Source organism: Halteromyces radiatus (assembly GCF_025201355.1).
Source record: "Halteromyces radiatus strain CBS 162.75 chromosome Unknown BX664scaffold_3, whole genome shotgun sequence".
Taxonomy (NCBI): Eukaryota; Fungi; Mucoromycota; class Mucoromycetes; order Mucorales; family Cunninghamellaceae; genus Halteromyces; species Halteromyces radiatus.
Window position 1 is genome coordinate 2,130,073 of NW_026251689.1, and position 19,766 is coordinate 2,149,838.

The following is a 19,766-nucleotide window of genomic DNA, read 5'->3' on the forward strand; positions in this document are numbered from 1 at the left end:
TTATTCCACACTTTGATTTATCCCCGGCAACTCCTTTCTTTTGCTTCTTCATTGGAGGACACCTTAAACTCTTTGATTTATCTCGTGGTTTATTATTATTATTCACTCACGCTCTCATTGAAGACGAAATCTAGTAAGACTAGAAAAGAAAAAAAGAAGTTGTATTATGATAGTATATTATGTTGACCACTCACTTCCTTTTACTATTATCAGTTTTAGATCTTTATTCACTTTATACAACTTTTATAATTCAAGTATTAATATGCGACGTGATGTACGTATTCTACTCGTAGGCGATGGTAAAGTTTTTATTTTTTTTTTTTTTTTATTTTTTTTTATTTATTTTTGAAGGGTCGTGTTTCTAGTTTCTTTGTTTCATTATATTGGAAACAGACAGAAAGTGGTTATCTTATCATCAACCAATTATATACTAACTATTACGTATTTATATTTATTTACTTATAGAGGGTGTTGGTAAAAGTACTATTATTACATCATTGATCAAAGAAACCTTCATACCCAATGTAAGTATAATGTTGTCTTATTATTTTTTTATTCTTTCTTCCTATGATGAACTTTTTGTTTTATTTTATTTTATAGGTACAACACATGGTCCCTGAAGTTACTATACCACCAGAAGTCACTCCAGAAAACGTTACAATGCATATTATGGATTCTTCTGGTAAATAATAATACAAAATAATAACTGTGAAAGGTTAATTATATCTTTCTACTTTTTTTTTAATTATATAGCTCGGCCAGAACACCGGGAACAACTAGAAGCTGAAATACGAAAGGCGCACGTTATTTGCATTGTTTACGCTATTGATGATCCAAATACGTTCAATCGACTTCCTCTTTATTGGTTACCTTATATTCGATCTCTTGGTGTCAATGTAAGTCAGAATCTATTTTAATAAAATACAATCTAACCTCTATATATATATTATATTCATTTATTATATTAAGGTACCATCCATTCTTGTTGGTAATAAAATCGATTTACGTGGTGATGATGTTACAAATCAAAGTTTAGAAGATGAAGTAATACCTATTATGAATGAATTCAAGGTAAATTCCATTATATATGTAAAAAAAAGAAATCTTTACTATTACTAAGTCATTCTTTTTTTTTTCTGTTATTAGGAAGTAGAAACTTGTGTGGAATGCTCCTCAAAACAATTATTGAACGTATCCGAAGTCTTCTATTTTGCTCAAAAAGCCGTATTACATCCTACTGCACCTTTATACGATTCTAGGGAACATGTACTAAAACCTCAGTGTGTAGATGCCTTGCGACGTATTTTCAAATTGTGTGATTCTGATAAAGACAACGTGCTCAATGATATTGAACTGAATGAATTCCAGGTAAACAATATATATATATATATATAAATCTACTTCATACTAATAATAAGTTTTTCTTTTTTTTTTATTTTATGTAGCGAAAATGTTTTAATACACCTTTACAACAACATGAATTGGATGGTGTAAAAGATGTGGTGCGTGAACATGAACCAGCTGGTGTCAATGAAAATGGATTGACTGAAGTTGGATTTGCCTTTTTACACTCTCTCTTTATTCAAAAAGGTCGGTTGGAAACTACTTGGACTGTCTTACGCAAATTTGGTTATGGCGATGATTTATCCTTACGAGAAGACTTTTTATTACCACCTTTTGAAGTTCCTCCTGAATGTTCTGTTGAACTTAGTCCTCATGGTTACCAATTTTTGACTGAACTTTTCCAAGCATTTGACAAGGTAAAAAAAAAAAAATATTGGATATCGGACCAATATTATATTTTTGACAAAGGAATATCTCATTTTTATTATTCTTATTCTTATTATTATCATTACTTGATTGATTACTTAGGATAAGGATGGCGCTTTGAATATCTCCGAACTAAACGAACTTCTTAGTACATCTCCAGGCAACCCATGGGAAAACACTGCATTTCCTCATACGACAATTACAACAGAAACTGGATCAGTTACATTACAAGGATGGTTAGCTCAATGGAGGTAATTTACAATAAAAGAAAGGATTTTATCTCATTAACTTTTTGTATTTATAGTATGACTACATTATCGAATCATCAAACAGCACTAAAGTATTTGGCTTACCTTGGATATGAAGGAGATACACGAACAGCTCTCAAGGTGACAAGACCAAGAAAAGTGGATCGTAAAAAGGGCAAGATTCAACGCAATGTATTTCTTTGTTACGTCGTTGGTGCTCCTGGATCTGGAAAGGTATAAAACAATAATAATGTTTTATCTTTTGTTTAATCTGTAATCAACTTGATATTAGACATCCTTGATGAAAGCCTTTGTCCAAAAACCATTTTCTGAAGTATACGAACCAACACAAGAACCATTCAATGTTGTCAACTCTGTGGAAATGAAAGGTGTGGAAAAATATCTAGTGGTATGTGATGAAAATAGCAATAATAATATAGGAATCTATGTTTAATATTTCCCACTTTTATATTATAGTTGGAGGAAGTAGGGGCTCAACGTGAAGCAGAAATATTATCAAGCAAAAAGCGACTTGAGGCCTGTGATCTATTATGTTTTGTGTACGATACAAGTGATGTCAATTCTTTCGAATATTTGGCAAACCTAAGGGTAAATTAATTCATTTTTATCATAATTGAAACCAATATATGATTTTTTTTTTTTATTTCGTATTGTGTATGTTAGGAAAAGTACAAATTGGATCATGTTCCTGTTGTGTTTGTAGCAACAAAATGTGAATTGGATTTAGTGACTCAACGATATGAAGTACAGCCGGATATTTATTGTCGTCAATTGAAACTCGCTGTACCATTGAATGTGTCTGTCAAGGAACATCAAATGGCCGATTTGTATCATATTCTTACAGGTGTTGCCATGAATCCGTAAGTTTTTGTTGTATATGATATATATAGATTGATTTTACTTTCTTTTATAGATCTATTGCTACTCCTGGATCTCTTAAACAGAAAAATGAAGAAGCATGGTTACCTCGTCATTATATTACCCTATCCTTGGTAGCTGGTGCGGTTATACTGACAAGTCTTGCTGGATACAAACTACTGAAACAACATACAAATACATTTGGTCCACAACATGTTGCCTCTGCTGCCTCAAAAAAACGGGATTACTTATAATACTCTTTTTTTTTGTAGTTTATGTTTTTTTATTTTATTTTTATTATTTTTTATTCCTTTGTTGGTGTTATGCGGTTGTATTTTTATGTTCTATATATACATATCTTCTTTTTGTCTTATTTCTCCCCTCTTTCTCATTCTTGTTATTACTGTTGATGACATTGTTTAATAAACAGATGACAACGATTTCTACAGTCTTTTTTTTTCTCGATGTATGGTCTGTGACCGTAGATAATATGAGATAGTGGGATGAATAACGAATCAATATATCGATGGATCAATGATGAACACAAGTACTACATTTATTTCATAAATAAGAGAAGATCTACCAACTGTATGTTTCTTATTCTAGCCACATAACAGATGATTCATTTGATGACATAGAATAGTAAGGCATATGTTCATAAATAAATAAATAAATAAATAAAATAACTTAAGGAATCGGTCAGTGTGGAGAATGAAAGGCATCACAAAAAAAAAAAAAAAAAAAGAAAAGGGTAAAAACTAAACAGAAGAGAAGAAAAAAAATGTAAAACATATACTACAATACTGTTTGCCCTTTTGATAACAAACCAATCAAGCAAAAAGTTAAAATGAATAAAAAAAAATATCAAACAAATAAATTACACTAAAGTAAATGAGGAAATCTACATATAATCCAAGGAGGAATTACTCTAGCGACATTGAGGTGGGACATCGAAGCTTTCCTTGCGTTGTTCAATCCATCCTTGTTTCGCCAATTTAGCCTTGACACCCAATCCACGTTTAGCAAAACCAGCATAAATATCACAATAATTGGCACCTCCAGTCAAAGCCTTATCAGCATCCAAAATAGCGTCCCGAGCATCAGTGAAGGAAGGAGAACAAGGTTGAAGTTTCATACCATCCAAGACTAATTGTAAAGCCAATGTGTTACCATGAGAAATAATATGATTCTTTGCATTTTGAATATCTTCATCAGACATGATAGGTATACCACGATTGTTTGTAGTAGTAACAGTGGCAGGAGGGAGCCAATCAGGAGTAAAACCATGCTTGTCGACTAAATTCCAATACACTTCATAAAGCATTTCGGCCCACACTTCACCTTTAGCATGAACGCCCCAATAATCAAATCGGTCCATAATACGGTAAGTACTAGGATTGGTGGATTGACTTGTAGAATACTATATATATATAAAATATGTTAGCAAAAAAAAAAAAAAGATTACATGATTCATTTACCTTGTATTTTCGAATACCTTCACCACCATTGGCCCAATTACCCATACCAAAATCAATATCACGTTTGTATTCAGGCTTCATACGAATAATGGTGGCAACAAAATCACCCCAACCTTCACCCATACCACCAGCTTCACCATAACCAAGACAGTTGCTGTTCTTTGGACCACCAGTCAAACGATTGGAAACACCATGTGTATATTCATGAATCACAATACCGCTTTCAAAATCACCATCACGCATAGGACTTGTTTGGTCCCATACATACATTCGCATCTTGCCATGTTGACCATCTGGAGGAGTAGCAAAATTGGCATTATCTCGACCAGAACCATCTTGAGCATTGGCCACTACAGCGTCACCTTCGCCATCATCTACTTGTTGATCCTTAGCCCGTCCACGACCTAGATTGTCTTGTTGAAAGTTACCTGCCTTTTCATCAAACCCATAACGATGGAACAAATCATGCGCGGTATTACACCAGTAGAATAAATTGGTCACTGCGGCATCTTCGTAAGTTTCAGGTTCATCCACATCAAATCTAGCCTTGTAATCAAATACCAGAGCATCACCAGATTCACCACCAGTATGTCCTTGAGGTCGATAATTGTTTTCCCAGTTGTATCCGCCATCTGGATTAGTATGGGCATAGACATTGTTACCGACTGTCACGTTGAATATTTGATTTTGACCTTTCCCGCTATAACCACCTTGTGAATGCCAACCTTCAGGACTAGCGAATAAATCGTAAGGATTCTTGATTAATTGTTGATCAGAGTCAGAAGGATCATTGGCACCAAATGGAATCACATTGTAATAAGTATCAACAGGACCAGATTCATGAACCCAATCAATAAGACTAACCATAGTACCATCAAAGGCATGGACTTGACCACTATACCAGTTATCTTCCAGTTCCATTTCTACATCCCATACAAGAGCGAGATCACCATTGTTTTGTTGCACATAAGCTCGACGAACACGGACTGGGTTAAGAGAAAAGGGAACACCTTCGAATTGTAGAGTAGGTTCACCATTGCCATCATCATCATGAGGTCGAAGAGAATGCGTAGGCGTTAGATCATCAGGGCGTAATTTTGAGGCGATGCTTGGATCTGGTAATTTTGGTTTCACAAAGTCCAATAGTGCTACCACTGCTTCATTGGGCGAAATCAAGTTGTGACCTTTAACAAAGTTGTATTGTTCTTCCACTTTTGCCGCTTCTTCGGAGAATCGTTGATCACTTTGCTTAAGACTGCGGTTACTACCCAAAATGATTTGTGCCAATCCACTTTGAACTTGCTATCAAAACAAAAAAAAAAGATGTTAGCGTTTTATCCAACTTTTTTTTTGACGTTTCATATATGTTGATCGTTTTTTTTTTTTTTTTTTTTTTTTTTACCTGGAAAAAAGAAGTAGGAGAAAATAATTTTTGAATTTTAATATGAGACTTTGCAAAGGAATCGCCATAAGATAAGATTTGACCATTTGGAAGGACGTTAACATTGATATTTGCGTTCAAAACTTGTAGACCTTTAACAACTTGACGAAGATGGACATGAGTTACACCATTGAGATCTGACTTGTAAGAAGAATGGACAATGAATTCACTTGAAGTAAGACGGGAATGTACAAAGTCCAAAGCAGCTTGTACAGGTTCTATTTGTCCAGTTAACGCGGCTTGATAAGAAGAAGGAATAGTTGTATCTGCAATATATTCCCGATGAATACCATCAGGTCCAAAGTTAGGTACAAGTTCTTGTTGTTCTGAATGTAAAGGAAGACTTGCAGCTATAACTTGACTTATACCAAGAAAAAGTCCAATGGCCGAACTAATAGGATATTTCATAACTAATTGAAAGAGATATATATATAATATATAAATAAATAAATAAAAAATAAAAAAAAAAGAAGTAGAAAAAAAAAAAAGGGGAAGAGGGACAAAAAAAAAAAAAGTTGCCTACTTTTTAAAACAAAGGCGTGCTTTTAAAAATTATTGTCATAGTTCTTGATAACGAAAGAATTCAAATGCATCGGTGATTATGCTAGCCTATAAATACCACATGATCAAATCACTCTTCCGCGTGATGTCCAGTCCTTCCTTCCTTCTTTTTCCTCTTTATAAAAGAAAAAACCAGTCGATCCCTTCTGTCTTTTTTTTTTTTACAGGTCAGCTTATCATTTTTATTTGGGTAATAGTTACCGTAAAAGGTGATTGAAGGAAAAATCAACAATAATGGCGAAATTATGTTATGAGCCAATGATTTGTATTGTAGAAACCAACTTTAGGGGTAAGGGAAAATATTAAGAACCTGTTAATGCCCTATGACGAACGTAAGTTTTTCTTTTTTTTTTCTTTTTTCATTATGATATCCTTTTTTTTTTTCTTCTTTTCTTACAGTAACAAGATGATTTATTTTCTCTTTTTATTCTTTATCAAACCTTTTTTTTTTTTTTTTCAACTTGTACCTACTGTTCATGAGTGTGAGAATATGGATAAGGGGGTTTTTTTTTCATTGAGATCCATTCATTGGACAGTCTGAGTGTGAACTTGTTCCTATATTTTTTTGGCTCAATTCAAAGTATACATATTTTTCTTTTGTCTTTTTCCTATTGTTACGCCTAAACTTTTGTCTACTATTTTTATGAATATGGTGGAACCTACTGCTACTGAAGCTTCCAATACCTTTTATATTGATTTCAAAAAAGGAAAACAAGGTATTTCCAATGTATACGTCTTCTACTCATTGACATCATCTAACTATATATTACTTTCCCCCTCTTTTTTTTTCTTTAGTTATAGAAGACGCGATCGAACAATCCAAACAATTACCCAAAGATCAATTATCAGATCACTTTAGTAGTATACTTCAACAAATCAATCAATTAGATAAGCAGATTACCAAAGCAACAACTTATATACCCTCTTATGATGAACGACAATATGCCTTGGTAAAACTCACAAAGAAAGGAAAACACTGCACATCATATTCACTCAACACCATCACTTTTTTTTTTTCTTTCTTATTTGGATATAGCAAATCCGGGAACTCACAGGTTTACTTGATGCGGTTCGTATGCAATTAACTCCTAAACCCAAATTCTCATTCAAAAGCAAACTCGGCAAATCGAAACCCAAAGATAATACTGTGGCTACTGTTACTACTACTAGTACTCTTACTGCTGGTAATGAAATCATCATTTTATGAATAAAATATTCTCAATATTATTAATGATACTTGTTCTTTTTTTTTTTTTTTAATAACCCACTTACTAAATTAGGTCCTTTGGACAACATTAGCACCTCTTTATTGGAAAATACGATCAATTTCACGAACATGGAAAATCAAGTATTAACATTATCGGAAAAAGGGGAAGAAGTATCAAACGCAGTGGATATATCATTATCATATTTGACAAGATGCGTGATCTGGTTACCAACAAAGACAATTCATATTTCGGCGGTACATATCAAGCAACTTAAAGAATGTATCATTGTATGTGGCAAGGTTGAAGGTTCTATCTTGATGTATGGTCTTGAAGATTCAATTTTGGTGGTAGATTGTCATCAGGTACGTAATAAACAACATAGTCAGGCAAAAAAAAAAGAAACCAGAAAAGGGAACAAATAAGGGTCATCATTTTTTTTTTTTTGTATCTTAAAAGTGAATCTCAACATACTAATATGGCTATTCTTTTTTTTTTCTTTTCTTTTTTTGATGATGACTCTGGATAGTTTCGGATGCATGATGCTCATAATGTGGATGTCTTATTGCATGTCTCAAGCCGACCTATTATGGAAGATTCAAACGATATCCGGGTTGGTGATAAAGAACAAAAGGTAGATAATAAGAAAAACAAAGAATTAGAAAAAAAGGGGTGCAAGATGAGGAAGTAGGGGTCAACCGAGATAACGTGATTTCTAGTTATTTTTACTCACTACAATCTTTTTTTTTTTTTTTTTTTTTTTTTTTTTTTTTTTTTTGCATATATTGTTATTATTTGTCCTAGTCATCCACTAATTATTTTGATCAGATGGATGATTTCAATTGGTTGAAACAACATGCCTCTCCTCATTGGAAGGTGATGGATAATGATAGAAAAGAACAATTAGGTTATTCGACTCGCAGCTTGATAGGATTAGAACAGTTAGATTTGATAACTAAAACGTGAATAAAAAGGGAAAAAATCAATTTTATGATTATCTATTTTTGTCTATTTTGTATGGTATAGTTGAATTTAATTGTGTTGGTTGCACTTGATCCATTTGAAAGGTTTATGATGGTTAGTGTTATCTAGAATATGATTAAGATAATTTGGCTAAAGCAAGATGTTTATTGGTTCAAACTCTACTTTGCCTTGATGATTCACTTCGTCAGACATGCAAAAATTTTCTCACGAGAACTTCTTTTTGTACTCTAAAGCAAAAAAAATACCTATCTACCCCATCCGATGTTCATTTTAGTAACTTTATTAAAAATACATTGGTTTATGTCCCTGGAATAGGATGATGAACCATGATGATACCCCATTTTGATCATTTAATAGTATTGATTCTCTTTTTTTTTTTTTTTAAATTTTGAAAGATATGATATCAATGATTATCGATACCACGTGTCAAACTATCATTGTCATCATTGTCAAGTTATTATTACTTGGAGAATGACCGGTGTCTCATGTTGCCTATCGTGAGAAAAACCAAACCAATGATGGGATAAACCTTACATTGTTTAGAAAATCCTCAACCTATCCCGATCTAAAACACCCACGAGCGAGGGAAAGTTTGGATTATATGCGTGTGCCTCAGTTGGCAAACATGAATTCTAATCTCCGCAAAATCTATAAAAATGAAAGCTCTTTTTTTTTTTCTCTTCTTCTTTTTATTGTTCCTATAACAAATCCAAAACAAGTTAATTTTTTTTAAAAAAAAATGTCTTCTTTCTTTCTCAAACAAAGATCTTATGCAGTGCGGAGTGGCTTCACCCACGTACTTTCTTCCTTTACCGCTGGACAACAACAACGTCAAGCAGTGGCAGGGATGGTACGAAAAGGCTTGCTAGTTCGTTCTTTCTCTGTCTTGACTGAACAAGTCAAAGATACCAAGCTGCCCATGTTTACTGTTGGAACTCCTAATGGTTTTTTACCTCGTCAAGATCCTTTGGTGACTCTTCCTGATGAATTCAAGCGTCTTGAATCCTTGTTGCAACGCATGCCAATTCAATTATTGGATGGTCAGCCTGGTTTGCTGGCCAGTGGTCAATTTGGTGAAGCTGTCAAGGATGAATTGCCTTTGTATGATGTGGATCATATCGAAGATCAACATCTTCTTTCAGGTAAAAAAAAAAAAAAAAAAAAAAAAAAAAAAAAAGGAATTATCCATTTTCTTGTACTGATCCTGTTTATTATTTACTTTTTTTCTAGCTCTTTTCCGTGATTACTCTTTTGCTGCCTCTGCTTATTTGCTGGAACCCTGTGATGTTCTTTATCGTCAACGTAAAGAATATGGTCTTGGCAGAAAGGTATTGCCAATGAACATTGCTGTCCCTTTGGATAAGGTGGCCAAGAAGATTCATAGCAAGCCTTTTATGGAATAGTAAGTACCTAATGATTTTATCAAATAATAATAATAATTTATCTCATTTCTTTTTTTTTTTTTTATCTTTTATAGTGCTTTGAGCTATGCGTAAGTGATTAATGATTGATGATTTGTATGATGATGACATGATATTTTTTTTTTGCTAACATTCTCTCCTTTTTTTTTAATGTAGTTTGTACAATTATAAACGTCTCAATCCTTTGGCTGATTTGACCTACGATAATTTAGCACTTGTACGTGCTTTCGCGGGAAGTGAATCTGAGTAAGTTGAATGCATGATTTTAGAAAAGTATGGACCAATCTCATCATGTTGATTCACATTTTTTTTTTTTAAATATAGAAAAGGATTTGTATTGAATCATGTTACCATGGTGTCTCATTCACCAAAGTTGGTCAAATATGCTGTGGGAGCTTTGGAAGCTGCTGCCAACAAGGATCGTGCTCGCTTTGATCAACAGATGGCTGGATTGAATGAAACCTATGAAACAATCAACAATGAAATGGAAATGATGTGGTCTCGTAGCTTACCTGAAGATTATATTGATTTCAGAACTTTCATCATGGGTACCAAGAATCAAGTAAGATGATACTTAAATAGTTATTCTTTTTTCGATAGCTCAATTTTTTTTTTTTTTGATTTCATCTTAGCCTATGTTCCCTGATGGTGTGATCTATGAAGGTGTGAGCGATCGACCTGTCGTTCACCGTGGTGAAAGTGGTGCCAATGATTCTATGGTACCTTTGGGTGACAATTTGTTGCAAATCACTGAATTGATGCCTGAAAATCCTTTGACGACGGTACTCAGAGACTTCCGGTCTTATCGCCCAACTAACCATCGTGAATTTTTGGAACATGTACAAGATCGTGCCAAGAAGGTGAATTTGAAGGAATTTGCTTTACAAGATCCTAATTCGGCTGGTATGTTATTTATTTTTGAATCATCATTTAAAATTATATAGTTATTGACTTTTTTTTTTTGGTAGCCTTATACCTTTCTAATGTCGATCAAATCCGTGCTTTCCGTCATCGTCATTGGAACTTTACCAAGGAGTATATCATCAAGTATACCGATCATCCTGTAGCCACTGGTGGCTCCCCTATCGTTACTTGGTATGTCAAAAATGAAGGATAAAATTATCATCATGCTTAGTCACTTACTTTTTTTTTTTTTAAATAGGTTGCCTAATCAATTGTCGGCTGTATTGGATTTGTTGAATGAAGTTAGCGCTGGCATTGACCGTGAACAATTGACTGAAGCAAACAAGATCCGTGTCGATGAAATTGGTAAACGTGCTATTGCTCAACAACGTTTCCTTACTCGTGAAGTTGAAAAGCTCAGAACCCGCTTCAAAAATCAAGACAAGACTGAATAAACGGCTATCTTATTCTCTATATGGATAGATTAGTATATGTCTCACTGTTTTTATTTAGCTAGTATCGAGTATTTTTACTTTTCCATTCATATAGATAGTATGATCCCTTTTCTTGATTTGATTCTTCTTATTTACGTCAATAAACAGTTTTATGGAAAGCAGAATGGATGATGGATTATATGTGATGATGGTGTATGGATAAATGTAACTACAATGTGGTTCTCTCTCCTCCTTGATTCTGATGGTGTTAGTTCTTTTATCTGTAGATATGCAAAATGTAATCATCTCTACTTTCTTATTTTAATCAAGCCATATTCATGTTTTATTATTGCTAACATCATTATTTTTTTTTTCTCGCTGTCATCAACTCTATCATTCTCAACCATCTTTAATAAATTTATCATCCACGATCCAAAACCGTCGTCCACTAGCACAAAAAAAAAAAAAAAAAAAAAAAGAAATCCAACAGAGTAAGCAGAACGTCTGTACTGTAGTATTTATTGATAATTCCATTCTAACTAATCCACTGACAATATATTTCTAATATACACTATTCTATTGATAATCTATCGCTAATCTACACTAAAAAAAAAAAAAATTACAAAGAGGAAGGATGTGATTTCAAAGATTCGATAGGCCACCTAGGTAATGTCGTAATGGTATAATCATCCACAAGTCCAGCTTGTAAACGTTCGATGCCAGCCCAAGCAATCATAGCACCATTGTCTGTACAGAGATGAGGAGGAGGACATACAAGAGGAAGATCAAAAGAACGAGCAAGCGTTTCCAATCGAGTTCTAAAGAATTGATTACTTGCCACACCGCCACTAACGACCAAAGCCGTGATAGGTTTACCCAACTTGTTGATTTCGTGATCCATCGCCAAGGAGAGTTTTTGTTCAATATGTCGCATACACACCGTTTGGAAAGCTGCCGCCATATCTGCAATACGTTGAGGATCCGCAAGTACATTGTCTTTTTCGATGAGTCGTATCACCGCCGTCTTCAAGCCCGAGAAACTAAATGCCATTGTCGTCTTGTTGCGTTGAAGCATCGGCATTGGAAGTAAAGGCGCGTATCTGTCGGATGATCCATTCAATGCTGCTCGCTCCAATGCTGCTCCAGGTCCACCACGTCTTCCCTTGATCCATGCTAAATCCAACGCACGTGCAGTTTTGTCAATCGCTTCGCCAACAGCATTATCCAGTGTTGTTGCCAATGCATTATAATCGCCAATGTCATTCACCGTCAATAGTAATGTATGTCCACCAGAAATAAGAAGTGTCATGAATGGAAACGCTGGTGATAGTATATTGTTCTTATCTTCTGTTGTTGTCATACGCGCTGTCAGAGCATGAGCTTCCATATGATGAACGCCAATCAAAGGTTTCCGATGTACAGCAGCTAATGTCTTTGCTGCATTCAATCCTACAGGTAGACATGGAGGTAAACCTGGTCCTCGAGTGACAGCAATCGCATCCAAATCTTCCACAGTAACTTGAGCTTGTTCCAAAGCTTGACAGATCACAAGAGGTAGTTGTTCAGAATGACCTTTGCTAGCCAGTGTTGGTACCACACCACCCATCGGTTCATGAAGATTTTGTTGACCTTTTACCACTTCAGAGAGAATCGTACGATCAGAACGGACAACTGCAGCTGAAGTATCGTCGCAGGAAGTTTCAATGCCAAGTACTGTCAGTAGTGCATCATTATTTCTCTTATTAACACTGGTAGTGATCAATAATCGTCGTTGTGTTAAGGTATAAAAGCATGGTCGTTTTAGTAATTTGAGCCCTTTAATAAACATGATATCGAAAAAAAATAAAAAAAGTAAAAAAAAAAAAAAAAAAAAGTTTTTTATTTTGAGGTGATTTCAACCCCCGGCTACTGCAACAAGAAAGAAAAGAAAAAAAAAATCGTACAGGTCCAAAATTTTTCTTTTTTTTTTTTTTTTTTTGTACAGGCCGTCGATTTATAGAATAAATTAAAAAAAAAAAAGATCAATATCATCATTTAATAAAAGCACCATCACTAGTTTTCTTTTTCAAAGTAGTTTAAGATCATCAAATACCATTTCAATGGACCCAATGCAATGCCACGTGAGGAAAATATGTATCGTTGTATACTTTTGTAACCCACTCAAAAGAGGTCATCATCGTACCAAATTTGGATCGAACGTAGATGAAATCATTCTCTCTTTCATTTACCATAATAATAATAATTTATACATCCCACTTTTATAGAGTAAATTAAAAAATAATATTGTCATTTCTCATCAAATAATCATCCAATAAAATGACCACCATTGGATTCCTTCTTTTATGGTTCATAATATCTCCTTTTTTTTTTTTTTTTTATTTCTTGTCTCAACGAATAAACTGAAGTGATGACTCGTATTCTCCATCACAAGACTATCATCATACATGTATATGCTCTGTGCAGTATGAAAAGTAGACTATACATGCTTGAGTTACTGGAATATACCTTTAAGAGTTCAAAATATATATGTAATATTCTTTGATTGAGATGATCGTCTTCCTTTTTTGTTACATCACTCCTGTTTCAAAATAGTGTAAAATAGAAAAGGTAGGATAACTTCTAGTATGCATAAAGATATTTTATTCAAATGTAAGATGTTGACTGTCCCTTTTCATTAGAAATAAAAAAACAAGTTTATCATGACCTTGTCTACATAAAAATGCATAAAGGAAAAGCTAATCAAGGGTAATTCGTTTTGAGAGTGAAAAAAAAGAGCGGGTTATGATATTTGTCATTGAATGAAGATCATCATCTCATTTATATTATCCCAATTGGTTGGTTACCATTCTTTTCCCCTTAATCTGGTCCCCTTACTCATCTTTCTCTTTTTTTTTTTTTCAAAAGAACATTGCATGAACTAGCATTGGATGAACTGAGAATAAGTAAAAGAAAATAAACATCAAAAGATAAAAAAAAAAAATTAAATGATGATATGGTTTTTATTATTTGTTTGAATAAAATAAAAAAAAAAAGGTTGCGTGATATTAACAAAAAAAAAAAAAAGATATGAAATAAAGATGTTGCATAATGTATGTTTTGACAAAGTATGTAAGATGTAATAATAATAATAAATAATAAACAAAAGAAGAAAGGGTATAATAATAAAAAAAAAAATAAAAAAAAATTGATTCTATATTTGTTGACAATTGTTCATTGCTAAGGCTAAAGCTTTAAGATATTTGAAAGCTCTTTCTAATTCCAAATCATGACCATCTCTGTGTTTCATTAGATCTAAGAATAAAAAAAGATGAATGAGAAAAATTGAAAACATAGCCGCGCGTTCATGTTGTATTACCTTTCACCAATAAACAATATCTTGTAATTCGTTGAATAGGTGCAATCAAATAATCCGATAGTCCCATTCGTCGATTTTCTTTCTTTTGTAGCACCGCCTATAATATTAAAAAAAAAAGAAATTCGGTCAATGGTGATCAAAAAGGCAAAAAAAAAAAAAAAAAAATTGGATATCCGGTTTTCGTTGTTGTACTACTACTTACTTGCATCCATTGTTGATAACTTGGTTTCTGTTCCATTCTTGTAATACATTTTTGTGCCTTGGCAAAATGAACAGCATAATATGTATATACTTTGAATTCATCTTCTAAATCACAAAATGTTTTCCCAATATCATGTCGACTATCCTTAACCATCACTTTGCCATTTGTATAATATGTTTGTTGTTCAAGAGAAACACACCATCGTCGTACCAAAGTAGAAGATAACAGGATTAATTGTGGAATATGACCAAAGATCGTTTGTAAATCCCGGATCATATATCGGTGTTGAAATGCTTGTAAAAATGGATCTATAATCGTCTATAAAAAAAAAAACGGGTTGATCATCAATTAAAAATCTTCACGTTATTTATTTAAATAAAAGAAATAGATTTTTTTTTACCTGTTTGAAAGTTGATAAATGACCAAGGTAAGTTTCTTCTGTGGCCAGTAATTCTGATATGATGCAATATGCCAACCTTGATGAATCGTTTGAATGTCGAGGGGTAGGTATTTCAAATGCAGGATCAAGCAGGTATCCATGCAGAGTTTCTCGCCACATATTCAAAGCCTTGCGTTCTTTTAGTAGTTGATCTGATGTAAAGAGGCGTCTTACACTTGATGTTGATAATGATGGTGATGGTGATAATGTTGGCGATTCTTCCAAAGTAAATCGACGTTTAAGATGTTTTGAAAGTGTTGCTCGTCTTGATAATGTTCTGGGAGGTGCTGATGAAGTTGAGGTGATACTGGTAAATGATTGGGGTGTATTAGATCTTTGTCGTTGCTGTTGATGATGATTGTCTGTGCCAGAATCCGAATGTCCAGATAAGGAGAGATTATCAAACATAGGTGATCCCATAGAATATGTACTTGATCTATATCCGTTATCCTGATCATTGCTAAATGAAGTAGAGGAACATGATGAATAAGATGTAGTTGTGGAAGAAGAAGTGGAGGATGTTGTATGTCGTCTTTGTCGTAGTGAGGATTGAGTGAGTGTAGTATCGATAGTATTGATATGAGGATTAATAGAGGCGGCTGTCATTTCCAATATCGTAGGTGACCCAGAATAGAAGTAAGTGGAGTTGGGTTCAAAAATAGCATTATCAGTATTAATTGGAGCAGGTGGTAAAGGTTTGCTATAAATTTTGCTAGAAGGTTGAATATTGGATGAGTCAGAGAATACATGGTCGACAGTATCAGTTGCCCAAAGACGTGCCTCAATAGTTTCAAAGGAAAGTGATAAATAAGGCGCTGGCATAGTCGTCATTGTTTCTTTTATCCAAAAAAAACGAAAAGAATAAGAATGCTGTGTGTATGTTTATAACCGTACGTATATAATAAAATAGGTATATATGTAATGTACGTCAGTATATGTTCGTAATATATAAATATAAAATAAAGAAGATGGGTATACAAAGAAAGAAAAAAAGAACAAGAGAAAAAGAAAGAAAAAAAAGAAAAAGGGAGAGAACAAAAAAGAAAAAAAAAATGTTGCTAAGTACAGACACGCGATTTAAAAGCCAGCGAAAAGCTTCTTTAAAGGGTCAAGTGGAATAACGGATCAAAATACTTGTTCGGCCTCCGAAGGAGGGTTTGTTCTTAGTTGCTCGTGTTTTGATCACTTGAATAGGCAGGGATTTGGTGAAACATGGAAACAAGCCAAAGATTAACATTCTATCCATCAACAATATATCTCTGATTCTACGCTTATTTCAACAATTGTAAACTAGTTCGTTTTTTTCCATCTCTTTCTCTCTTTTTCAACACTACATTCTATGTACAGTATGAGCGGAGTATGTGTTGCAAGGCACTAGGGAAAATTAAAAAAAAAAAAAGAAGTTGACAAGTGCCACAAAGGATCGTCGTCGTAGAATATAGGTGGTAGCACTCCAATTGAGAATATCAAACTCTTCCCTAGTACAAATTGGTCGGCTATGCTACATAAACAACAAATAGACCAATACTTTTTGGGGAAGATTTCATAAAACCCATCATTATCCTTATTGAGTTGCCATCCCGATCCAATAGTTAGATTTTTTTTTTATTATTTTCAAAGATCTAAATATGGAAAATGAAAGTGTGAACGTATAGTATCATATCATTATTACCCGTTATCATTATTAATGAATGTCATCATTAATCACTATCGCCACTATAAATCAATATAATATTTATGGATTTATTCGTTTGATTATTCATAGATTACCATTAAGCAGTAACATTTTCTTATCTTATGTTATTTCAATTTGTCGATTGTATTTCTCAAAAAAAAAAAAAAAAAGGTCTGTCATCACATTTTTATTCACAATAAGAAAAAGAAAAAAAAGGTCAAATGGTATAAAATGAGAATGTGTATATATCGTTTGTATATGTATGAGTATATGAGAGAGTGTGGGTGTCTATGATAAACGTATGTAAATGTATATATATATATAAGTAATAGTGAAAACTTTAAAAATAAAGGGGGTGGGGTAACCAGGGATATTGTAAAACCAAATTCAAAAATCAGCAAAGAGAGATTTGTAAGGGTCTTCATTGATATCAGATAATACATGTTCGGCCTCCGCAGGATACTTTTCAAAGTTACTCGTGTCTTGATCACTTGAATAGGCAGGAATAAACGGGGCCTGTTTTGGTTCATGGAAAAAAAAAAAAGTAGGTCAGTTTGAAAGAAAGGAAGCATGTGATGATCTTACCCTTGCAGATTTCTTTAGTAATCCAAGCCAATCAGTACCACGAAACCATTTGTGCATCTTAATATCATCAGCACCACCTTTCAAGTTACCGAGTCTTCGAGTTCGATCAATCACCAATAGTCGTTTCAATAAATCCTTTGCCGAAGTTTCCAAATAACCAGGATATTGTACCTTACCACCGAGAATGCGTTCATAAATACCAAAATGATTATCATCATAGAAAGGAGGATAACCTGCTAACATTTCAAAAATCAAGATTCCCAAAGACCACCAATCCACTGCTTTACCATGACCTTTAGATTGAATTACCTCTGGTGCAAGATATTCAGGTGTTCCACACAATGTCCATGTACGATCGGTTACCTTTTTTGCAAATCCAAAATCCGTAATCTTAATATGTCCTTCCCGATCCAATAATAAATTTTCTGGTTTAAGATCCCTATTATGTATATATGAAGTATTAAACTAATTATCATCATCAAATTTTCTCTTATTTTACCTATAAATGATATCTTTTGAATGTAGATATTCAATAGCCAATACGATTTCAGCAGCATAGAATCGAGTAGTATCATTTCCAAAACGACCAGCCCTTCGTAAATGTCTAAATAGTTCACCACCCAATACATATTCTTGAACCATATAAAGGCATTGTTGATCTTGAAATGTACAATGTCTATATATTAAAAAAAACAAAAAGAGTCAACTAATATATCTGATATATATATATATATATATATATATTACTTACAATTGAACAATAAATGGGAAATGTACACGAGATAGGACATATCGTTCAGAATTGATATGTTCTACTTGTTTAAGCCGGACTACGTCTGCCTTTTTCAATACTTTAATTGCATATACCTTGTTTTGAGTTTGTTCTTTTGCAAGATACACACGTCCAAATGTACCAGTACCTAATATATTGGTTATAAACAAAAAAAAAAAAAAGGGATTTTCGTGAGACAATTATAAACTTTGAAAAAAAGCATATATATATATATATTACCTAAAGTATCTAATAGCGTATAATCGTTGACGTTCCTTGTTAAAGGTTCTTTTTCAAAGACAGAAGACTGTTGTTGCCAATAAGAAAGTTGTTCTTGATGTGCTAGCCAGTTTTTAGTATCATGGTTACCAAAAGAAGAGATCGTGGTTGTATCTATATTATCATCTGATTTCTTTGAAGAGAATAAGTTTTGAATGGTAACAGTTGAACTGAAAGTAATTGAGTTTGTTGATGGTGGTTTTTGAGTCGAGTGTGAGTCTATAGGATCTATACAATCGTTAGAGTTGGAACGTCGTAATAAGGACGAAACAAGAGTTGATAGGAATCGTAAAGGCATTTGTATTGAAAATATAAAAGATGAGTTTGGAATAAATAAAAAGGTATTGATATTAATGGTTGAATATACAAATAAGAATAAAATATTACAAAATATAGTTCTATAAAGTAATACACTAATAATAATACTAATAATAATAAGTCTATGTGTGGAAATAAAGAAAAAGAAAAGAAAAAAAAAAAAGAAAGTGAAAAAGATCCCGTTTTCTTCGATACGAAACTGCTGGGATTCAATACAGTTTATTCACTTCATCAATCTACAATACATTTATTTTCTACTCTAGTTCATTAACAAGAAACAAAGAAACATTATCAAAGAGCACATTCAAAAATAGGTAATAGTTTCTCTTCTTAATTCTTTCTCTCTTTTTTTCTATGATCTTTTTTTTTTTTTTAAGCAAATCAATCCTACAAAAAAAAAAAAAGAAAAAAAAGTATTGAGTCTGTGTGTCTATAATGCACGTAGGTCGTATTCTCATAAAATACGGTATACATGATGGAAAAGAATCATCATCTTTACTATCACTATAATTAATCAATTCATTTCATTCAATGATTACTTATAATCCATTCATTATCCTTTTCTTATTCCATTCACGATTATTTGATCCAACGTATTTTATCATGTGATAATAAATGTTTCATCATCCTTTGTAACAAATTACTTTTCTTCAACTTTATTTATTGTAGTCATTTGCATATAAAATAAAAAAATAAAAAAAAGGAGAAATGTTTTATCTAAATTATCGTAATTGTAATCTATCACTATCCTTTGGACAATAAATCGGAGCATCCACTTCAAAAGTTAATACTTGAGGTATTTGACTGGAAGGAGTAT

The 19,766-nt window shown here is 33.1% G+C and overlaps 7 protein-coding genes across 7 annotated transcripts; 3 read left to right on the forward strand and 4 right to left on the reverse strand.

Annotated features, from left to right (window-relative positions):
• Nucleotides 1-317: 317 nt before the first annotated feature.
• Nucleotides 318-3,347, forward strand: BX664DRAFT_329375 (EF hand associated-domain-containing protein). Its single transcript, XM_051544768.1, has 12 exons — nt 318-524; nt 601-682; nt 754-896; nt 970-1,071; nt 1,147-1,368; nt 1,446-1,760; nt 1,873-2,021; nt 2,075-2,252; nt 2,311-2,427; nt 2,496-2,627; nt 2,703-2,899; nt 2,953-3,347. The coding sequence occupies exons 2-12, from the start codon at nt 610-612 to the stop codon at nt 3,149-3,151; spliced, it is 1,827 nt and encodes a 608-aa protein (XP_051401733.1). The 5' UTR covers nt 318-524; nt 601-609; the 3' UTR covers nt 3,152-3,347.
• Nucleotides 3,348-3,602: 255 nt separating this feature from the next.
• On the reverse strand, nt 3,603-6,299 carry BX664DRAFT_329377 (Fungalysin metallopeptidase-domain-containing protein). The gene is made up of 3 exons (XM_051544769.1): nt 5,778-6,299; nt 4,376-5,677; nt 3,603-4,317 (listed from the first exon to the last, which is right to left on the reverse strand). Exons 1-3 carry the CDS (start codon nt 6,222-6,224, stop codon nt 3,826-3,828), a joined length of 2,241 nt encoding a protein of 746 aa, XP_051401734.1. The 5' UTR covers nt 6,225-6,299; the 3' UTR covers nt 3,603-3,825.
• A 610-nt stretch (nt 6,300-6,909) lies between these two features.
• On the forward strand, nt 6,910-8,593 carry BX664DRAFT_329379 (tubulin binding cofactor C-domain-containing protein). Its single transcript, XM_051544770.1, has 6 exons — nt 6,910-7,093; nt 7,173-7,327; nt 7,414-7,561; nt 7,658-7,947; nt 8,112-8,216; nt 8,387-8,593. The coding sequence occupies exons 1-6, from the start codon at nt 7,021-7,023 to the stop codon at nt 8,546-8,548; spliced, it is 933 nt and encodes a 310-aa protein (XP_051401735.1). The 5' UTR covers nt 6,910-7,020; the 3' UTR covers nt 8,549-8,593.
• Nucleotides 8,594-9,270: 677 nt separating this feature from the next.
• On the forward strand, nt 9,271-11,509 carry BX664DRAFT_329380 (uncharacterized protein). The gene is made up of 8 exons (XM_051544771.1): nt 9,271-9,708; nt 9,797-9,968; nt 10,044-10,058; nt 10,144-10,233; nt 10,312-10,549; nt 10,620-10,890; nt 10,956-11,082; nt 11,150-11,509. The coding sequence occupies exons 1-8, from the start codon at nt 9,306-9,308 to the stop codon at nt 11,343-11,345; spliced, it is 1,512 nt and encodes a 503-aa protein (XP_051401736.1). The 5' UTR covers nt 9,271-9,305; the 3' UTR covers nt 11,346-11,509.
• A 297-nt stretch (nt 11,510-11,806) lies between these two features.
• On the reverse strand, nt 11,807-13,197 carry BX664DRAFT_329382 (glycoprotease family-domain-containing protein). Its single transcript, XM_051544772.1, has one exon. The coding sequence runs from the start codon at nt 13,150-13,152 to the stop codon at nt 11,944-11,946; it is 1,209 nt and encodes a 402-aa protein (XP_051401737.1). The 5' UTR covers nt 13,153-13,197; the 3' UTR covers nt 11,807-11,943.
• Nucleotides 13,198-14,514: 1,317 nt separating this feature from the next.
• BX664DRAFT_261517 (Dbl homology domain-containing protein) lies at nt 14,515-15,440 on the reverse strand (the record flags this gene model as incomplete). The annotated part of the gene is made up of 4 exons (XM_051540685.1): nt 14,515-14,615; nt 14,680-14,776; nt 14,882-15,199; nt 15,282-15,440. The coding sequence occupies 4 exons, from the start codon at nt 15,438-15,440 to the stop codon at nt 14,515-14,517; spliced, it is 675 nt and encodes a 224-aa protein (XP_051401738.1).
• A 1,692-nt stretch (nt 15,441-17,132) lies between these two features.
• Nucleotides 17,133-19,107, reverse strand: BX664DRAFT_329386 (camp-dependent protein kinase 10). The gene is made up of 5 exons (XM_051544773.1): nt 18,593-19,107; nt 18,332-18,500; nt 18,080-18,256; nt 17,581-18,019; nt 17,133-17,511 (listed from the first exon to the last, which is right to left on the reverse strand). Exons 1-5 carry the CDS (start codon nt 18,927-18,929, stop codon nt 17,383-17,385), a joined length of 1,251 nt encoding a protein of 416 aa, XP_051401739.1. The 5' UTR covers nt 18,930-19,107; the 3' UTR covers nt 17,133-17,382.
• Nucleotides 19,108-19,766: the final 659 nt, after the last annotated feature.

Coding starts and splice junctions, on each gene's coding strand:
- BX664DRAFT_329375 (XM_051544768.1), top strand. CDS start 610: ATGGTCCCTGAAGTTACTATACCACCAGAAGTCACTCCAGAAAACGTT. Junction 2,253..2,310: donor GTGCTCCTGGATCTGGAAAG/GTATAAAACAAT, acceptor ACTTGATATTAG/ACATCCTTGATGAAAGCCTT. Junction 2,628..2,702: donor AATATTTGGCAAACCTAAGG/GTAAATTAATTC, acceptor TGTGTATGTTAG/GAAAAGTACAAATTGGATCA.
- BX664DRAFT_329377 (XM_051544769.1), bottom strand. CDS start 6,224: ATGAAATATCCTATTAGTTCGGCCATTGGACTTTTTCTTGGTATAAGT. Junction 5,678..5,777: donor CTCCTACTTCTTTTTTCCAG/GTAAAAAAAAAA, acceptor TTGTTTTGATAG/CAAGTTCAAAGTGGATTGGC. Junction 4,318..4,375: donor AAGGTATTCGAAAATACAAG/GTAAATGAATCA, acceptor ATATATATATAG/TATTCTACAAGTCAATCCAC.
- BX664DRAFT_329379 (XM_051544770.1), top strand. CDS start 7,021: ATGAATATGGTGGAACCTACTGCTACTGAAGCTTCCAATACCTTTTAT. Junction 7,948..8,111: donor TGGTGGTAGATTGTCATCAG/GTACGTAATAAA, acceptor GACTCTGGATAG/TTTCGGATGCATGATGCTCA. Junction 8,217..8,386: donor TTGGTGATAAAGAACAAAAG/GTAGATAATAAG, acceptor TATTTGTCCTAG/TCATCCACTAATTATTTTGA.
- BX664DRAFT_329380 (XM_051544771.1), top strand. CDS start 9,306: ATGTCTTCTTTCTTTCTCAAACAAAGATCTTATGCAGTGCGGAGTGGC. Junction 10,550..10,619: donor TCATGGGTACCAAGAATCAA/GTAAGATGATAC, acceptor ATTTCATCTTAG/CCTATGTTCCCTGATGGTGT. Junction 11,083..11,149: donor GGCTCCCCTATCGTTACTTG/GTATGTCAAAAA, acceptor TTTTTTAAATAG/GTTGCCTAATCAATTGTCGG.
- BX664DRAFT_329382 (XM_051544772.1), bottom strand. CDS start 13,152: ATGTTTATTAAAGGGCTCAAATTACTAAAACGACCATGCTTTTATACC.
- BX664DRAFT_329386 (XM_051544773.1), bottom strand. CDS start 18,929: ATGCCTTTACGATTCCTATCAACTCTTGTTTCGTCCTTATTACGACGT. Junction 18,257..18,331: donor TTCCCATTTATTGTTCAATT/GTAAGTAATATA, acceptor TTTAATATATAG/ACATTGTACATTTCAAGATC. Junction 18,020..18,079: donor TCAAAAGATATCATTTATAG/GTAAAATAAGAG, acceptor TATACATAATAG/GGATCTTAAACCAGAAAATT.